This window comes from Alexandromys fortis, unplaced genomic scaffold (genome assembly GCF_014885135.2).
Source record: "Alexandromys fortis isolate MF-2015 unplaced genomic scaffold, M_Fortis_MF-2015_v1.1 scaffold_5, whole genome shotgun sequence".
Taxonomy (NCBI): domain Eukaryota; kingdom Metazoa; phylum Chordata; class Mammalia; order Rodentia; family Cricetidae; genus Alexandromys; species Alexandromys fortis.
The window spans coordinates 2890814-2911957 of record NW_026067924.1 but is presented as its reverse complement, the minus strand read 5'-3'; the positions used below and the strand labels follow the sequence as shown (position 1 = coordinate 2911957).

General features: G+C 41.5%; 1 protein-coding gene across 1 annotated transcript in view; it reads right to left on the bottom strand.

The window, feature by feature from the left end:
* LOC126501615 (uncharacterized) overlaps window positions 1-21144 on the bottom strand; it is a 269467-nt gene that overhangs the window by 105657 nt on the left and 142666 nt on the right. Inside the window, exon 12 of the mRNA XM_050142373.1 lies at window positions 19504-19616. Coding sequence (XP_049998330.1) covers window positions 19504-19616 — 113 coding nt within the window. The remainder of the gene's footprint in view (window positions 1-19503; window positions 19617-21144) is intronic.

Here is a 21144-nt window from a genome sequence, read left to right as displayed (position 1 = left end):
ATATATATATTCTTTGAGCACACACATATACTACTCACTCCTCCAAATCCTCCAGGATCTACCCCACACCCGTTCCCAACCTCACATTTTCTTTATGAACAAAGCTCATTGAGTCTAATTAGTGATTATCATATACACACAGGTGGGGAACACCCACTGGAGCACGGTCAAACTGCCAGGAACCATGCCCCTACAGAAAAGTGATTTTTTTTTTGCCCAGCAACCATCAGCCATCGGGAGTTTCTCATCTAGACATGAGACTTCGAAAATGCCCTTCTCCTTTAGAAGTTGGATTGTCAGTGTGCTTATTTTGTACATGTCTGCGTAGGCAACTACAGACTTTCTGAGTTGATGGTGGTCCTGTCCTGTTCCAAAAGATACAGTTTCATATGGCCAGAAATAGAGTATCATATTGCATCTCCTTCCCCAAAGGCTTAGGACTGTTTATTAAAAAAAAAAAAAAAACTTAGGCGTATTTATTTTATTTTGGAGCATGTGAGTCTTGCCTGGATGCATGTAAGTGTACCGCTTGTATGTCTTGTATCCGCAGAGGTTAGAAGAGGGTGTTGGATCCCCTGGAACTGGTGTTACAGGTGATTGTGAGTCACTATGCAGGTGTTGGCAATTGAACCTGAGCCTGCCACAAGAATCTTAACTGCTAAGCCTTCTCTTAGGCTCTTTAGAACTATTTCTTACTACGCTAAACCTTTTTTTTTTTTTTTTCTGCCTCATGGAATGAGTATCCCTTCTTAGTTCTGTACTCAGTGAGCGGATGTTATTACCCACTCCTCTAGCTTCTTTATGTTTCAGTTGTCTAGACCCACAACCTTTTGCTGAGAGCACATGATAGAAGGCCTGAAACACGTTCCTAAATTTTGCAGTTATTAGGTGAGGAACCCCCTCTAACTTCTAGTTTTCACAATTCCAGTCTGATTGTACCTGTAAATAATGAACATCGAAGCCTGGAGTAAACTGGCACGGGATTTCTCTGAAGCATTTTGCATCAGCATCTAGATGATCTCAGTGTCCTTAAAGAGGTGTGTGTTACATTCACACGTGAAAGAATGACCTTCCTTTTGCAACAACCAGTTCCAGACTTTCTTAGTCAGACAAATCTCATTAGTCCCCAATTGCTCCTTATCCTCTGACATCTAAGTCTGGATCAACATCTCTCCAAGCTCTTGGAGCCGGATTCCATCATTACACAAAGTCATATGGACTTGATCGGATGCTTTTGTTTGCTTGATTCTTTTTCCAAATGCGCTGCTCCCAACTAGCAACTCAATCAAAGCTCAAGGCGTCATCACGAGAATGAAACGCCGTTCTCATAGACAGCTTTGTTCTTTCCCATTAGATAGTCGCGCATCACTCTAAGGCAGTCTTCCCGACAAATGCTGATGGTTGGCTCAAGTACACGAGCAAACTGACTCCGAGATGGCTTGATAGTTTCCCTACTGGAGCCACGTTGCATTATGAGCTGGCACAAAGTTAGGTCAGACATGGCCAACACCTGGAAAACTTACAGAGGCATCCAAATACTGCCATCCCTGGCAGGAAACCAACATTAGGAGCTGAATTTCCTCCATACTGCTCATTCCAACAATGCACAGTTGGATAAGGAGACAGCCGCTCTCATTAAGTTTGTGAGCAGATCATCAGCAAGCTTGTTGCTCAGGACATGGCAAGGATACAGCAGCAAGACAGACATGAAAATCCACGTCTCCAAAGCTGTTATGTCCACACAATTACCTTAATGTGTCCCAGATTCAAACCCTGCATTGCCGTTCCTGTTAGTTACTGGACCCAATCCATGAGAGCCGCTAAAAGACCCCTGCTCCAAGTGAAATGATGGTGACGAATCTCTAACAGGGAGCCCTGGACCATACCCAGTCCTCAGATTTTGAGGCCAATCTAATCAAACGGCAGAACATTGGGAAAGAGGCCTGTCAGCTGAACAGATGAAAAGGCAATTCCACAACTTTTGATGGTGAACTACAGAGGGGAAAAGGACACAGAGTGAGAGAATCGGACCCTGAAACTCCAGCACTTACTCAGAGAACAACTGCAACTGTTGTCCTTGTCCCCGGTGATGCTGTGCTCAAAGCCATGAAAGTGCACAGCCTCAGCCTGCAAGGAAATCAACATGCAAGTGGGGACTGATAGGGGAGAAGGGAAAGACCACTTGGAAATTCTGAGGCGTGGAAGCTTCTCTGACAAGCCCCGCTCTCTTACTTGCTATCGTCTTCAAGCAAATGGTTTATATGTCCCCAATTTCTCCGTTTCTTAATAGATAAAAGGCATTTTTTAGGGGACAGAAAATGGTAAATTGGCTTTCTGTGTGAGTAACTCACAAAGTTAAGCTAGAGAAAGTGAACTCTAATTGGATATATAGAATAAAAGACATCATAAACCAGAAAAAAGGAAAATAAAACAAAACAGAATATCATTATGTAGAGGTACAGAAAACATTTTAACATAACTCAAAAAAACACAAACCATAGGTGATACAACAAGTAATTTGGTAACATAACTAAAGATTTCAACTTAATACAGTTTACACAGAAAAAAAAAAAAAAAACCCTAGCAGACAGGTGGCTGAGGAAAGGTATTGAGTGGCCAGATAATACATCAGAAAAATGTGCCAAAATCTAACACAAGGTAAAGAAAAAAGTATATAAGATATATACATATACACACATTAACAAACAAATGCCCCAAATTCCATATACAATGACAAAGATAAGTAGGCAAGGTCCTCAGAGATGTAGATCAAACGACAGCAAGTTCACAAAAGTCAGTGTTAAAACTTGTCATTGCTACAAATTAAAGCAAAAATAGAAAGGATGGGCATGGTGCTACACACCTTTAATCCCAGCACTCTGATGCAGAGACAGGAAAATCTCTGTGAATTTGAGGTCAGCCTGGTCTACATAATGAGTAGGACCACAAAGAGAGACCCTGTCTCAAAAACACCAAAAAATAAAAAAAAGAGGAAGGAAGGAAGGAAAGAGGGAGGGAGGGGTGGAGGAAGGAAGGGAGAGAGGGGGGGAAGAAGGAAGGAAGGGGGGAAGGAGGGGAAAGGGAGGGAGGGAGGAAGGAAGGAAGGAAAGAAGGAAGCAATAATGGATCACATTAGAAGACCGGACACTGGAGCACAGAGAATCTGTTGAGAGCAGAGTCTTCTTGCATTCCTCAGTCAAATACCAGTTGAAAGGCCAGGCATGAGGCAAATGTCTATACTCCCAGAACTTGGGAAATAAAAGCCAAGGGATCAGCAGTTCAAGGTCATCCTCCATTACACATTGGGTTTAAGGTCATCCTGAGTAATGTGAAATCTTGTGTTAAACAAACAAAACACATTTCTCCATTAGTGTGCAACAACCCCTTGTATTAGTATATATTTCAGAGACCTTCTCAGAAAGTGCCATGGATATGTGTGTCCTCTTTGATACTGTTTCTGATAGTCCAACTGGAAGTAGTCTACTCCCCACCAAGAGTGAAACTAGCATTGAGCTATCTATTGGCTTACAACCTGATTTATGCTATTAGTTATAAAATCTTATACATAAACAACATACACTTAAAGCCATAGCACTGAGTTGAAGGCACAAGGAACAGAATGATGTCTATATCTTCACATTTTTATGACATCCTTTATGAAATAAAGAGCATTATGTATAGTGATACATAATTTAAAACACATTGCAAAGACGAATAACCATTTTATACATCTGTCTAGCTCTGGAACCCAACACGCTTATAGGTAACTAACAAATGCATCTTGAAATAAATCAATAACTACATATGAAAAAGAGAGAGAATATTGCAAAATTATCCCCAATCTTTAAGTGAGTGGCATAGCAGAGACTCTGTGTGAAGATGCTGTGGCTTTCGGATTAGTGGAAAGTCTTTGGTACCGTGGCAGGTTGGTAAATTTAGGATCTTTATCATTTGATTTTGAGTCCTGGAAGGAGAGCTAAGCCAGGAACTCGGGAGATGATTAGATATGAGTCTCTGCTGCTGGATGATATTTTAAGTAAAGGAAGGGAAATAAAGAGACAGAGACACAATGTAGCCCACGTGAGATAATTAATTATATGATAACACTGTCATATTGATAATTGTACAAGACAGGGGAAGATGGCATGTGCCTGAAAAGAAATAAGTAGATAGAGAATGGTTATTGATTAACATCCGAGGAGGGGAGGGTGAGGTGAGATGCAATGAAGGGGAGGGGCAACAATGGGCCGTCGATCTAGGTCTCAAGGCAGGACACCAGAATAAGTGAACTGTGGTTCCAAACTCCTCAAACTGATACTTGCTTAGAGGTAAAATTAAAGCTAACAGATTTGGTGGGGGTAGAGCTAAGTTGAGAGATGAGAAATCAAATGTAACATAAGAATAAAAATCTCCTTCCCCAAAATCCATAAACCAAATTATCTAGAGGAAGCTGCTGAAGCCCGAGAAATCCCTGAGTGATTTTAATTTAAGATATCCCAAGATTCACTATTTTCCAGTTATTCCCCTAGCTCCAATCTATCAGTCAGGATCAAAAAGGGACCCTAGATAAGAATAAATGTAAAATTTACTCTTATTGAGCCCAGTTCCCCTATTTTAGGTCCACAGGGAACAACGAATGATTCTTCAAGAAGCAAAAGGAAAAAAAGAAGAAGAAGAAAAAAATGATAAGGAAATGCTTGCCTATGCTCCCGTGAAGGCATCCCATTTCTGAGGTCTTCCCACAATTCATAGCTTTGCTTCCTTCAAGTTTGTATTACATGGCTCACAGCGCCTGTCAGCAAACTACGCCCCCTGGATGCTTACAATTAATGCCCGTTACATAGTCTAAACATTTGTTTTCTGCATTTGAAAGTCATAAAGTAGTCGTCATAATTATGTGCCCACAGGAAGAGCGCTGTCTGGTAGCGACATTACGAGGACACCACGTAGGATGCTGAGGACCTAGTTTGACTTGGAGACCCACTGCTATATCCAAGGTAAGCAGTGTGGGAGGGGAATGTTCCTTCAAAGACAGATGTACCACAGGCACGTGGGAGGGCATAAGAACTTTCCTTGAGATTTCTGAAGTGGGTTGATAACAGAATGTCTTCTCATTGCAGTCAGATGCACAGAGGGTTGCACCTGCATTCGAGTACATTGAATGCTGGGAACAATCATTGCACGGCAGGGAACTATGAACCATTGGTATCAGTTCTTATCGACATGAGGGAAGTGGAACAAGACTTTTTTGTGCTTATATATTCACAGATTTTTATTAAGTTCTTATAAATGTATATATGTTGAGCATATTCCCATCAAATCATCTTACCCTATTTTTTCTTCCCCAGCCACATCCCACTAATCCCCATTTCTATCCAGTTTTACATCTACTTTTATATCCTATGCACATGCATGATTTTTATGCATCTATGAAAAACCTAGGAACCAGAAATGAGAAAAATGCAACATTTGCCTTCCTAAGATTGATTAAGTCACTTCATATGACTACATCCAGTTGTATCAGTTTTCCTGCAAACAACATGGCTGCATTCTTACATTAAAATGCCACTGTACATACATAACGTGTTTTCCTCATCCATTCCTCTGGTGTTAACTTCTGGGTTGGCTATACAGCTGTGTCTGAAATGATGCCTGGCTTACCAAGGATTCAGAAGGTGATTTCTTCCAGTACCAAATTTCAGTAAAGTCTGAACCAGACTGTGAGAAAGATATCCTAGCTAAGAAAGCCCCTGAGTATCATGAGGTGATGAGAGGCTATAATTTTACATCTGGGATTTGACAGTTATAAAATGGACATCGGTGAGCAACTGGCCTCTTAATGAACTATCTTCCTCAAGCATGGAGAGACGTAGGACCTAAGTTGAGACAAGGAAGAAAAGGCACATGTGGGCCATCATATTGTCACGCCAAAGACGACAAATTGTGACTATGTTTGTGTTATATCACCTATGTTTGTGTTTATGTCACCTTGACACTGACTAAAGTTATCTGAGAGGAGGAAACCTCAACTGAGAAAATGCCTACATAAGATGAGGCTCTAGGCAAGCCAAGAGGGCATTTTCTTATTTAGCCATTGATAGGGGAGGGCCCAGGCCATTGTAGGTGGGGCCACCCTTGAGCTGGTGCTCTTAGTTTCTATAAGAAAGCAGGTTGAGCAATCCATGAAGAACAAGTCAGTAAACAGCACCCCTCCATGAACTCTGCATCAGCTCCTGCCTCCAGGTTTTTTTTTTCCCTGTTTGAGTTCCTGTCCTGACTTCCTTTGATGATGAACAGTGATATGGAAGTGTAAGCCAAAAAAAAAAAAAAAAAAAACCTTGGTCATGGTTTTTCATCACAACAATAGAAACCCTGTTTAAGGCAATCCCGAATCCTGTAAGTTCCCCTCATACACCTTGTCGCAATATTATGGTCAAGGACAGACCACATAGCTGAAAACTCCAGTTAATGACGACATCATTATTGTAATGTTGTGAAGCAATACGTTGTGTTTGCAACACTTCTATGTGATGCTGTGTAACACTAGTGTTAAATATCTAGTTACTAATGTGTGGATCAAGACTATGATGAGGAATATTGAAATTCTGATGAGACAGTAAGGTAACTAATGGACCTAAATGGTGTTTAAAATGTTCTATCCTGAGACGGGGTAGATGCACAGTTAAAATATACATACGCAGAATTAATGGCAGGGAAAGCTTGTTTTCACTTGTGGTTTCAGTGAGCAAAACTGATAACTAATCATTTAAAAACTAAAATCAAAGATCAAAATTTCTCAAGATGAATTGGATGGTCTGAAAAATTGATAAGTGAGACAAGTTCAAGAGTGTTCAAACTGATATAGTATACAATATACAGAATGCAAAATACAGACAAGTGTTTACACGGATGCTGTTGGAGGAGGCCGCTAGCTAGTTCCCAGCTGCTCAGCCCCAAAATAACCTCACAGAAACTGTATTAGTTAGACGACTGCTTGACCCATTAGCTCTGGCTTCTTATTGGCTAACTTTTACATCTTAATTTAACCCATTTCTATTAATCTGTGTATCACCATGAGGTTGTGGCCTACCAGTAAAGTTTCAGCACATCTACCTTCAGTCATGGATCCATGGCATCCCCTGACTCCGCCCTTCTTCCTCCCAGCATTCAGTCCAGTCCTCCCTGCCTACCTAAGTTCTGCCCTATCAACAGGGCAAGGCAGTTTCTTTATTCATTCATGGTAACCACAGTGCACAGAGGGGACTCCCACATCAGGATGCAGACTGTGACAGCTGTGCCGAGGCTGTCACTGGCTCTCAAGTTTTAGGTGGTGAGCACTACAGCAGAAGGAAAGGGAAGGAGATCGAGTAAAATGCCATACAATACTTCTAGTACATCCTTGGTAATTTTCTGTAAACGTCATGCCCAAAACCGTTTAGAATAAGAAGTTCCGAAAAATGTAAATAACTTCAGCTTTATTGTTTGTTCCATATTATATGAGGTTTCAGTTATGAAACTATAGATAAACTCAAGGTAGCTGGACATTTGTCTCCGTCAAGAGAACATAAAGCTTTCTTGATTTTCTGTGCACTTAGAACTCCTCCCCATGACTCAGTAGGTAAGAGTACCACCTATGCATACTTTAGATGTGTTTATGTGTCCTTGTTGCTCTTAAAATCCTTAGGTTTGTGCTTGTTTTGGAGAGATGAGGGAGTAACTTCCATGTGCTGAAAACACCCATTGAATTAATGATTCTGAAATCATATAAGCTATTGCCATATTACAATTTGAGTAAGACAAAATCCGAAGCTGTTTAGGTAACATAAAATACTGAATAATCATGAAAGTTAGTGGATTGTGAAATGAATGACCACCTACCGTCACCGATGAAGCTGGCCCAAGACTCTCCAGTTTATTAAAGAAGGCATAAAGTATATGAGAGTGAAAGAATTTACAATGCTTGAAGCTCCAAATACACCCACTCAATTGTTTTCTTGATGCTGTTTACAAACTATTACAACAGTACATTATCTGTTTTACTGGTCATTTGAGTTTTTGCATCAAATAAATCCCTACATTGCGTTGTGCCCAGCTTTGCCCTTTCATCATTTAAATCACGCAGCTTGAGTTTGGACGAACCCAAGCTGAAGTTCCAGGATATTTAAGTCTTATCACTGATGCCATGTTAGGTTTCCAGACAGTTGACTAAATTAATTCTGTTCACCTCATTCTCCATCTTCCCGACTGAATCGGGGTGGTGTCTATAGAGAAGAGTGTCCTAAAACACACGGTGCTCATTTTCCAAGACGTACTGAAAAACAACTATTGACAAACTATGTTTTAGTGAGTCCTGGACAAAATTGCAATTATTGCTATATTATATATCCAGAAGATGGGACACAACTCAAACCTGCCAAATACTGAATGAAAGAGCAAGCCTTGTATGTAAGCACACACTAGACCAGGAACAAATTTATACAGGCTCATTGCCCCAACAACACACTTTCCAGCTACTAGCAACTAAATGCTTATCTGAGAATTTTAAACAACCATTCTTTTCATTATCTCATGTCTTAGGACTTCTAAGCAAGTGAAAAGAGTTGAGAAATACAAACTTAATATGACAGGGTGGACCACTGGGTTGACCACTCTCCTGTTTTTATCCTTGTCTAATACACGATGCCCACAGCAGCTCCCAGTATCATAACCTATCACAATGACCTGACTGCGGAGAAATGAGAAGGGTCAAAGGAGCAGGCTTCTTCCTTAACAGGGAAGAAGCACAATCTGGTACTTTCCCACATCTCAGTGGCTAGGATCAAGTCCCTGACCACTCATATTGAAAGATAAACTTTTATCCACCACATTCAATGGAGATAGCATCAGGGATAAGAAATATGAAAGAGAGGCGAATGTGACGGCTCCCTAAGCCTGAACACCTGAGCTCATTCCTGAGCCCAAATGGTGGAAAGAGAGAGCTGACTCAGTGGCTTGTACTGTGACCTTCACACACATGCCATTCCATTCTCATACACATGCCATCCTTCTTACACACGTCATACCATTCTGCACTCATGCTACCCCATTCTTACACACATGCCATCCCATTCTTATCCATATAAATGCATGCATCTATACATACATATACACATACATACATAAAAAGCTTAGAATCTGTAAAATAAACAAAAATAAATAAATATCGAAATAAGATGGATACTGAGGACCAACCTAGAGTGCCTAACTCTTATTTTTACACATGAAGGAAATCAAAGAGATAAAAGCTTTGAATGTTAGTAGCAACTAAATTTCATGTTCTTATACTATTTATAAGGAAGCAGATAAAGGCAAAAGCACTGTGATTTCTCTTATCAATTCTATTTTCTAGTACACTATGGGGTCTAAGAAGTGAGACCATTTATCAGAGCCATCATAGCTTTGTGGTGTGTGTGTGTGTGTGTGTGTGTGTGTGTGTGTGTATTGAACAGGGGCAATTGTGTTAGGGAATATCTTTTCAGTAGGTTCCTTAAAATTCTACGGCATGGCAGAAAATAGGAAACAACCTAACTTCAAAGAAGAAGGGAAGTGATACTCATAAATGTAGAATCAAACTGTTCAAGGAAAAAAGAGTAGATATGATGAGATGAAGGATAGAGAGACTATGGTCATATAATCAAGACACCAAGAAAGAAGGGTGAAGCTGAAAGGCATTCTAGGAGGAAGGAGGAGTGTATGGACTATGCACTTGGATCATCAGAGACCAACAAGGGAATTTCAGCTTCAGGTCTGTGCATAGGACAAAAAGGCAGACTGGACAGCAATCTTCCATGTGAAATGGTCAATTCTAGAACTTGTAGAGAAACAGTCACCTCCAACAGCTAAAGCTGACTTCCTAGGGTGGAACAGAGAGATCCCATGAGATGCCAAGAAAAGGCCCTGGGACTCTTGGCTCCCACAATGTATGCTTTGTGTGGTTCCCTCCCCTGAAATAAGGTTGGGGCCTGTTATGGACCTCTGGTCAGTGAAAAATGGAAAAGATGGAGGATGCAATTTATAGAAATAATTAGGGTATAGTTCACCCCAATTCCTTTGTAACTTGATACTGCATGCAGGCACCACCCATTTCCTTTTTACCTTCTCTTTTACCCCATTCACTCTTTCCTTTACAAAACTCATTTTGGTTCTTGGTGTCTGTGGGTTTTGTTGTTGTTGTTGTTGGGCTTGGGATGTTTGTTTTGAGAAAGAAAAAGAAAGATTCACCTTCCTGACTTAGTATTTGAGAGAACTGACCCACCTGAGGTGAGGCTCCCTCCTGCAGCGCATAGAATAATTGATTGGACAGATAAAGCCCATCTCGTGTAGAACAGCAGTTGGCCTGATAGAAGCTGCAGGCAGCCTCCCAACCACAGCTAGAAAAATGCTGGGGCTCCCTGCCACACAGCTGCAGATAATAAAATTCACTCGTAATCTGAATGAGGGTGAGGGGGATTCCTCCTCCCTTAATCCTCCAAATGAAAGCACAGTCAACACCTCAGGCACACCTTTCAGAGACCCTAGCAGAGACCAGCTGAGTTGCGTGGAGCAACTTCACCCATAGAATTGAGGAGCTTAAAACTACGTGTCTGTCATGTCCCTGAATGAGCCAACAGAAAAAGAATACAGTCTGCATAGCCCCCTGTCTTCCATCATGGACATCCTATGTGCCAATGGAAGACTTTTTGGTTACTGGCAAAATATTTTGCTTATTAAAAAAAAAAAACACACCACTGTTTCAATCCCTTAAGTATAGACAAGAAAACAGAATATTGTAGAAAACAGAGGCATAGGAATTCTGACTAGTAATATTAGCTGCCACTTGTAGTGTTTAGTGAGTACTTACTATGTACTTATATACACTATCATTGTCTTCACTCTGAGATGCAGAAGATAGAACCCAGGTCTTTATGCATCAGAGGCATTTCCTGTACTCCTGAGATGTACCTCCAAGCCCACTGTTCCCTACTTAATATACTTATATAATATTTGAATTTACTAAAAAAAAATTAGATGTGTGCTACTATCTTTATTTTACTAAATTGGGGCAAAACAAGAAACTTCGTGGTTTTGCATACTCCTTATTTTACCGAGTTGAATCCATAAAGCAGATTAATCTGACTTACTAGGTTATGTTTACAGAACCTGTACTGTTAGGCAACAAGATTGATACCTCTAGACACAGTCAGCCACGCTTCACCCACGTCTTATAAGATAAAACCATCAATCAATACATACCAACCTGCCTGTGGCTCGTGGATCAACTACTTCCAGGAACTTATGTCCATACTTAGTTTTGTTGTTGTTGTTGTTGTTGTTGTTTTGTTTTGTTTTCCTACTCTGTTGCTGGGGACTCAATCTAGGCCCTGCTGTATGCAAGTCAAATGCTCCAGCACTGAGCTTGCTCACCAGGGGTTTCAGTTTTCTTTTTTTTCTTTGAGACAGGGTTTCACTAAATTAGTCTGGCCGGTTTTTAATGAGCTCTGTAAGCTGAGCTTCAGGTTTCCCTGCCTCAGTCTCCCAAGTAGTTCCATTAGCAGCTGTATGCCCCTAAACCCAGCTCTGTATGGGTATTTAATTCTGCTGAAACCATTCTAAACATGGTATAGGTAAGCATCTCTTCTCTGTGGCCTCTCCTCTTTATTCCTCACATCCTAGGGTATGTGAACAGAGGATAGTTCAGAAATATACAGAACCTAAAGCCTGCAAGTGTCTCTGGGGCTGGAAAGGGGGGTGACAAAGTACAGTGGGAAAAATATCAGACAGCAGCACACCCATATCAGGTAAGTGTTGATAGATACATGGCCTAATCTCTTGGGATGCATTATTTACTCTGATACACAGCAAGAAAAGACAGTCCCAGCTTTGTGGGAAGCTGGGGCAAGAGACAGCAAGTTCAAGTCCAGCCTGGGCAATTTTGTTAAACCTAGTCTCAAAAATGGAAAGTAAAAAGTGAACTGGAGATGGAATTCAGGGTTAAAACACTTTGCTCGCCTGCATCGGTCCATGAGTTCAATTCCAAGTTAAAACCAATCACAAGACAGTTATGAGCATACATTGGGGAGGGGGAGTGAAAAAGATTTACAATGTGTAGCACTCTGCCTGAGTCATTGTGATTTGTCTATTACCACAGGTGTGAAGCTCTAAGCGTTCCTTTCAGTGAACTGCACAGCAAAATTTTGAATGAAAGCAGGGGCGGGGGAGGAGGGCTCCTTGAGACGGCTACTTAGCACAAGAATCATATACTTAAAATGTATTTTAAAAATAAGGAAATAATACTACTTTCTGCCCACCTCAGACTGCATTATTCTGGTTACGGTATAGACATGGCTCGAACCATCTAGAGGGCTGGTTCCTTGGGGACAGCACTGTCAATTTTTGACTTGATAGGTCTCGTGATACATTTAACAATCAAAATGAAAACTTGTGTTTTGAGGTGGTCTTAAGGACCCAGATAATTCTGTTCAGTGAGATTACAGGTGTGGCTCTGTTTAGACCATTGGAGGGATTATGGGCGTATCATGAGAGACTTTTCCAAAAGGCAACATTAATTTTCAAGTGTTTAGATTGCTGAGACAAGGATTTCTCTCCAACGTACAATTCATCAGCCTCCTTACTCACTGTAAAATCAATCTGCTCTGCTCGTATGACATAAACAAGTCATTTCTCAGGAACGAGACAGACCATATGTGAAGGTGTTTTACAGAAGCACAATGGGGAATACGCCAATCAAAGCCGCATCTGTATCCTATTTCAATGTCAAATCACATGTGTGTTATAAAAATGGAAGTGTAGCACATGCATTAACGATAGCGTTCCTGCAGAGTTCACCACACCTTCCCTAAGCAACGCTCGCAGGGCAGCCACGGAAGCTCGTAAAGAGACACATAGGTCTCAGTGTGCACGGGTTGGCGACCTGTGCCTTTTGCAAGCACCTGAGCGTTTGCCCCTCACTTCCATGACAGAAGGAGACTTGCGCTGATCCATTAGATGGACTTTCTCAAAATTCAGCCCTTTCTTACCAATGCATTGATAACTATCAGAGCCTTATGCAGCGGAGAGAAAACAGGAAACTCGAAAAAGAGCAGCATTGTTCTTCAGAGAGCTTGTTCTGTACAATTGAGATGGATTGACAGGGAAAGGAAGTGGGATCCAGCTCACTTCCAGCATTAAGCAACCCTATTACCTCAGGCAAGTCACTGTACGCTGCCGACAGACGTGTCTTGGCTTTGTGCAACTTGCCTGAACTGACAGGGCTGAACTAAGTCACTCCCCAGATCCCTTCCTGCCCTGGATGTGTGTGGGTCTCCTGTTGCTTAGCCACCCATTGCATTTGAACTGTAATAGGATCCTTTTAAGGTCGCGTCTTGACTGGAACCTTCTCCCCAGTTGGAAGTGAGATATCTTGGGAAACTTTGTTAGCTTCTCTCGGTCACCGGTCACCGGAGTGGAATCAGCTGCTTTTTAACACTGGCTGGAGCAGCATCCAGAGGTACTTAACACACACCCTGGCTTCCTGCTCAGAGAAGTCCCCGCACAAAGATTAAGGTGCTTCATTAGGAAGCCCAGAACCCAATTTGCTCTGCAGGCGATGGAAGTCCATGGCTTGTGTTTAAATGGCCAAATGAGTGATTATTTATGTAATTAACAGAATGGGCATTATAAGCGTTCTCCCCTAAGTCCCTGATTTCACAAGAAAAAATTAAATGAAAGCTTCCCAGTGGACAATGTCTTTTTCAACCTAAAACACAACAGGACTCTTTCTTTGCTTAAGGGGATATGCTTTAAGACAGCTCTCACCAGTGGATGTCTGAAGCCACAGATGAGACCAAATTCTGTCCATTATGACTTCCTGTGCATATTTACCCATGGCTAAGCTAAATTTATACGTTAAGAACAGTAAGGTATTAAAAACTGTCCAATAACAAAGGACAACAGTTATAACTATAATAAAGATAGTATGGAGAAAGCCTCCTTCTCCAAATATTTTATTGAACTGTAATCTCATCCTGTCAGATAGCAAAATGCCTGCTTGATGATATGAACAGAGATGAGTGACAGGCACCGTACATACTCCTAGGCTACTGTACAAGGTATGCCCTGTGGTCCTGAGCAGTCAGTATGGTTACTGAGATGGCCAAGTAATTATGAATGGGTGACAGTTTCAGCATGGACACAACAGTCCAAGTGATGACTCATAGCTTGGGCTGGACATGCAGAGATGGTGCAAGCTTATGTCACGCTACTTTAACTTGCACACAATGAAAAGCACATGCATTGCTTATTTCTAGAAACTTACATGTAATGTTCTTTGGACCATAGCTTTCTGCATGTAACTGCAACCATGGAAGGCAACACACAAGAATGAGGGTACTACCTGCCTTTTCTGTGTATTCATATCACTTCATCCATGTTAGCCTGTGTCTATTCTCTAGTTTCTGTCACTCACCTTTATCCTTATATTATGTCTGTCACCTGGTCTTAAGCACAGCAGCTGATGAAATACCTACATCTTTTAGTTTCAAGACTTTTATAGTCGTAACTCTGAACAAGAAGGAATGTGGGACCAGTGGAAGGGTTGCCAGCTCAAGACCTCGAGAAGGAATTTCTAAGTAACAAAACCCCCAGGTCAGAGTGTGGGAGCCTTCTTCAAGTGGCCTGCCAATCCCTGTGGTCACATGATCATTGCATATGTCAACCAGCCCTTGGTTATAAGAATGGGGATAGTAAACAAGTCTGTTATCAGAAGATGAGGACATTTCTGGACAGAAAGACGGATAGTATGAAGAAATAGTATCTGCACTTGCCAACCCTTTGACAAACATTAACTATAGAAGAGACCCTAACCCAGAAGGCCTTCAAGTTTCTACAGAAATTTCTCCTGGAATTACCAGTATTTTTAGCATATTCTTCATATAGCAATTCTACAGATATTCATCAAATGGTTGCAGTTTACAAAATCACGGGAGGGTAATGTTTTGGAGATCTAAGAGTATCTATCTAATCTACAAGTAATGTTGACCAAGGTAGCATACAAGAATATGCACCAAGGAACCCAATGCTAACATAATATGGCACAGGTCTTGTGAACTGGAAGACAGTAAGATGCAGATTCTTCGGGGACTGTCCTGAAGGATTGGCACCTATGATTCCAGGACTCTCAGGGTCATCTGAGGGGTCAGCCACCTCATTGTTTCCCACAGTCACAGGCAAATTAGTTGACTAGCTTGCTGGCTGAGAAAAAGAAGCCCAATAGTCCTTAAAACTGCATGAAAATGACTGATAGCTACAAATGAAATTTGCATTTGACTAGCTAAAGTGCCCATATGTGGAAAGGAGGAGGAGGCGGAGGAAGGGGAGGTGGCTATGGTTTACTGAGGTTTTCAGAAATCTAGCAAATTTTCCAAAATCAGTGGTCTCCAAAATGACATGGTGCTATCAGAGTAAATCAGAGGGTAAGGCAGAACACTCAAGACACACACATACAGAAAATATCATTCATATTTTCTGGCATGGGAAAGACACACGCTACCCGCCTGATGTCATATTTAGCTTTGAAATCAGACAGTGCAATGTTCTGTGTTAAATGTATGTTAGGAGGATTTGGAGAGGATTTAGGCAAAAGCTACACCAGCAAATGATTTACTAGCTCTAATAAAGAAAAACATCAAGGAAATTGTCCAGATTGTATCTCAGACTCAGATTGTAAAAACCTAATCTTATAGAGGTGTAAGCAGCCCCCATAATGTCAGGTCTGGTTAAAAAAAAAATCGGCAGAGTAGTTAATGCTTCTAAAAGTGGCAGTAATTTCTAGAAAAGAAAATGATTGGAAGCAAATTAATTGAATGACAGCCAACAGGGTGAGAGGCTGAGGAAAAATGGTCACTTGGCTATCATTTTATTTGCTCAACAAACATGTACTGGTCAGATTAAACTATAGAACTAGTACTGAGCCCGAAGACCCAGCCACATGCAGCTCAGAGGGACTTCTACCTGCTGCTTTGCTACAAGGTGAGCGAGGAGAAATGAACAAATATACAGAAAATATAATTTTAAATTGTGGTAAATCTGTAAAGGAAACAGAGTGATAAGAAAAAAAAATAACCAGACTAGAGGAAGACTCTACTTTTATGTATTATCAATAGGCATTGGCGCTCATGGAAAATAAAACCAATGGTGAGACCTGTCAAACATACTAATCATGGCACTGGGAAGTGAGGGACCATTTCAGATAAAGAAGGAATGAAGTACAAAAGCCCTGGTGTCATCCACTGCTTAGCACATCTGGCAAACAAAGACGGAAGACAGCTGTGGAAAATGACAGAGCATCTTGAATAACCTACGCCCTTGTATTAGTCAGTGTTTGGTCATAGTGAAAAACCACCTAAGATAACAATCTTAACAGAGGAGAGGGTTGTCTGGGTTTATGGCTTCAAAGCTTACACTTCACGGTTCTGTGGGGCTCTTGTTTCGGGACTGTGTCAGTGCAGGATTTCGAGACAGAGGGCAGATCATGTGGCCCCTGACCTCATGATGGCTAGAATCCAAAAAGGGACCAGCAAGAGCCTTGGTCCAAACCTCGCCTTCTAGGGCATACATCTAGAGACCTAATTCCCTTCCAATGGTCCTACCTTCTAAGGTTCCACCACCCCGCCTCTAGACACCCACAAGCTAGGGACCAAGTATTAAGCATAACAGTCTTCTAATTCAACTTTCAGATGGGGTTTTTCTGTGAAATGCTCCTGACAATACTTTCCCGTGTTAAGAATCTATATCCTCCAGTCTTCGTGTAGATTATCATTCAACTCTCACAGTAACCAAAGGCCCGTAGAGGCAAGTTATTAGGTGTGCTCAATAAAAAGAAAACAGCTACCGAAGGGCTAAACACAACTGTCTAAGCATCCACAGCGGGGCAGAACCGGATTTCACACGCAGGCTGATCTATCTGCAGAGCTCATCTAGAAACAACTACTGACCCCCATGACAGGGGCTTCCCATCTAGGAATCAGTAAAACTGAATGCATTAGATCAAGTCTCCAAGACAGCTGCATGGTGTCTTCCTTGCCAGCCGGCTCCCTTGCAAAGGCCCCTTTCCAATTCTTGCATCAGGAGGCATAGTCCTCACCCCTCCTGGCTGCCCCTGTAACCTATTTTGGACAGTGAGATAGTATTTTTAATTACGTGCCCATATTTCACTGATCGAGGTGCATGAAGCGAGATGAACCGTTCCCCCTATCTCTTCCATCAGATATTTTGTCACAGCAAAAGGAAGGAATCAGATGCTGAAAACTGGTGCCAAGAAGTGGGACTCCTGCAGGGGCACATCTGATCCTGTCCTCTGTAGGCGTTCGGAAACAGTATGGAAGACACATGTGGAAGCGTTGAGATCCCCTGGCTAGGGAAGCACTGAAGCTTAACACACTCTTCTGGTAAAAGTGTGGAAGTCTAGAATGCTGAGAGAGAAGCAGACAGTAAGGAGTGGACTTAGAGGGCTTCAGATGCGAACAAGGACTCTACCAGGAATGCTATTTCAGGCAATTCACGTTACAGTCTGGCAAAGATTCTAGCTATATGCCTTGCCCTTGTTCTGGACATTTGAGTGAGGCTGGATTAAAAGATAATAGAGTAATATATGGACCAGAGGAAATTTCAAGACAGCATACCACTAAGGGTGTGGCAGAGTTACTGCTTTCTGCTTTCAGCCAAATTTACAGTGAGCTCAAAGTAGCTCAGAAACATGTGAGTAGTTCTGTGTAGTTCAGATAAGAAAGGAATAAAAAGTTAATTAAAGTTACATAAAAAGCAAATGTAAACTTTGCCTCTGTAATTCTTAGAAACTAGCATCATCAAGCAGAAACTGATTTTTACCACGAGAATAGAGCAAAGGTAATTTGAGGCTAAAACCATGCTCATCCAAAGCTCCAGTGTGTAAAAATGGAGACACACTTAAAAGGTTTTCTTTTGAAAATAAAGCAAGAGAAGAGGGAGCGCTGCAGAGGTATGCTATTCAAAAGGAGCTACCTAACAAAGTGTTTCTCTGTAGGGCAGTGGTGAGGCATGCCTTTAACACCAGGACTCTCAGGCAGAGACAGGCAAATCTTTGTGAGTTTGAGGCCAGCCTGGTCAACAAAAGCTAGTTCCAGGACAACTAGGGTGGTTACACAGAGAAACTCTGTCTTGAAAAACAAACAAGAAAGAAAGAAACAAAGGAAGGAGGGAGGAAGAGAGGGAGGAAGGAAGGGAGAAAAGAAGAAAGAAAGCAAAATAACAAATTAATCAAGAAGGAAAGAAAAGGAAGGAAGGAAAGAAGGAAGGAAGGAGAGAGAGAGAGAGAGAGAGAGAGAGAGAGAGAGAGAGAGAGAGAGAGAGAGAGATTTTCCAAGTTCAGCTGTCCAGCTACAACTTGGTTTGTCAGCAGAGCTTGGTGCTAAATTTTTCAGACATGCTGACTATAAGTTATACGGTGACTAGCGCTTGTACAAAGGTTGCAGGAAGGAAAAATAAGAGTGTGAATCTACAGAGGTGAAGACTCACACTCATTCCGACAGCACAGACTCTACAGTGGGAATTAGTGCCTCCATACAGAAAGCAATGCACTCTTAAGCCTGGAGACATAGTCTTGCTGTTTTTAGGAAGCATGGGTAAATGTGGTTTGACTCTAAAGTCAAACAAAGGACAGTAAGAATTACAGAACTTATGACTGGATAATGAGATTTGAGTTAATGTTGTGACCTCAAGCCTGTAGCTCTGGGTGGAAGAGGGAGGGTGAACTTTGATAAGTAAACCATAGGGCAGATAAACTGTCCAATGGGAAAGCTGTTTCAGGAAAGGACCTCAGGGTGAGCAGAGAAGCAGGGGTGGGAACAGACAACCTTGACTGTTTCTCCTGTCTCTTCCCAAGTTTACCGTCTCTGTCACACTGTCGTCATGGTTCTTAGATGAAGACATCACTAGGAAGCCCTGTGTCTACTCCCTCTAGAGCCCCCACTCCTAAGACAGTCCCACCTTGTTTCATGTGGTACACATGTTTATACACAAACAGCCACAAGCATGAGAGAAGTTAGAGGTAACAGAAATAGTTACGGCCTCCTGAGGCTTCCAGGATATACATCCAGCCACATCCCAGTTCAATCCTCCATTCCTGCTGCCTCCATATTGCTGGCATTTCCCTATTGCAGGCTCCTCTTTACGACTTAACTCCAGCTTTCTCAGGAATCTTGTCTTCATCTCTTCTATGTGGTATTTGTGAATTTTATTTAAAAAGTCATAAATCATAACACACTAATGTACACATCCATATCTATCATTGGACTGTGAACATCTCTAGGCCAGGGTAGATATGCTATAGTCTACAATGAATACATAATTGATTTTGTTGACTGGATAAATAACGAGAATAAGGCAAAGAGAGATTTGTTGGAGTCAATGAATTAAATAAAAAAAATTAAAAAGGCAGAATAAGTCGCTCACCAAACTGAAAGTCGATGTTTCTCCAATTCCTCCAGGTAAGATATATCCCCTGAGAAATCTTCAGGCTCTCTGGGTTTCCACACAGTAGATCTTTCCTTCACAGAATGGTCACCCTTATTAGAAGAATCAATCAAGAGAGAAAGAGAAAGAGAGAGGGAGAGAGAGAGAGAGAGAGAGAGAGAGAGAGAGAGAGAGAGAGAGAAGTATTTTATTAATAGTTGATGTTATGTTCACCTAGATTCAGGGATTCAGGAATGTCTTTTCCAGGATGATCCATGGAATCACCAATTACCAAACAAGTCAGTGATCCTTCCTGCTTTGTCCCATTATTCTCTCACCAAACTCTTCACTGCCCAAAGGCAAGAGCATGGAGTGTTCACCGTGTTAAAGCACACTGAATGGTACCTGTAATTTTTGTTACAACTGACAACAAGGCAAACTAACCGTGATCAAACTATTTCACACCATCAGAATTTTGGCTCTGAGTTAATGCAGGACTGTGCCTTGTATCAGCTCTTCACAAAAGGAGTTTAAAAGCAGATTTGTGTGGCCAGTCTATAGACAAGAAAGGGAGGAAGCTGCTTTCCTAAAACAGGACAGGAGGACTTGATGAGTTCTTAAGATTCTGCCCACTTCTGCTCTATCTAATCAGGCCATCACATACTAGCTTTGCCTCCTTTAACCTCTGCGTGCTAAAACCTATGAGTCTTGTAACCTTACAGTACAATGTCTGTGAAGAAAATTTTTTAGAATTTGGAAGAATCATGCAACATGACGTTGGGTCTAAGAAACCGGTCATTCAATCTGGGAGTCCTGTGATGGTAGAAGTGGGGTAGGGAACAGCTAACCCAGCAGGGGCCTCTCTTCCTTTTCCACGGAATCACCTCAAGTTTTACCTGTTTTGTGTACGGGAGTCTCCTGGAAGATTTTAGTACAAAGGCTAAAGGTAGTGTGAAGAACATGAGCCTAGAACAGGAGAACACTGGGTGTCACATACCTAGCAGTGGCCTTAAAACCCTTTGTCTTCCTCTACGGGCTTTTGGTTGTCATTTGTTAGGGACCGGTTTCTTGAAATTCCTTGATCTCAGCTGATCTAAGTGTCAGCAGAGCTCAAGAGTTTATTTTGCAACTGCAGAGTTCGACTTGGGGTTGGCAGGTTGCAGAGACCAGGAAAACCGTGGCAACCCAGGTGGAGTCAATGTGTCATCAAATCCCTAGTGAACCCAACAGGGCTTATTCCTTTTATATGGAACTGATTGGTTTGATTAGTTTAAGAACAAAATCCAGTTATGACAGCCATGAATGTGAAATACTTTTTATTGTGGTCCTTTTTATCTTCCTTAGCCTTTAGAGCTCTTAAAACAACAAAAATATTTCTGATCAGATTATTCACACTGGTGTTCTTAATTAACCCATTCCTGAGGAAATTGAAGAGTGTCAAAATTCTTGAGAAAACTATGAGACTTTTGAATTGTCCCATATGTCTTTGTAGCCATTTAAATTATAAGTTGATCCTACTTCTTTACGAGTTTCTTGTTTTATTATATCTTCCCAGATAGAAAGTTGAAACGGGGCAAGGAGAGATGATGCAGTGGTTAAGAGCGCTGACTGTTCTTCCAGAGGACCTGGATTTGATTCCCA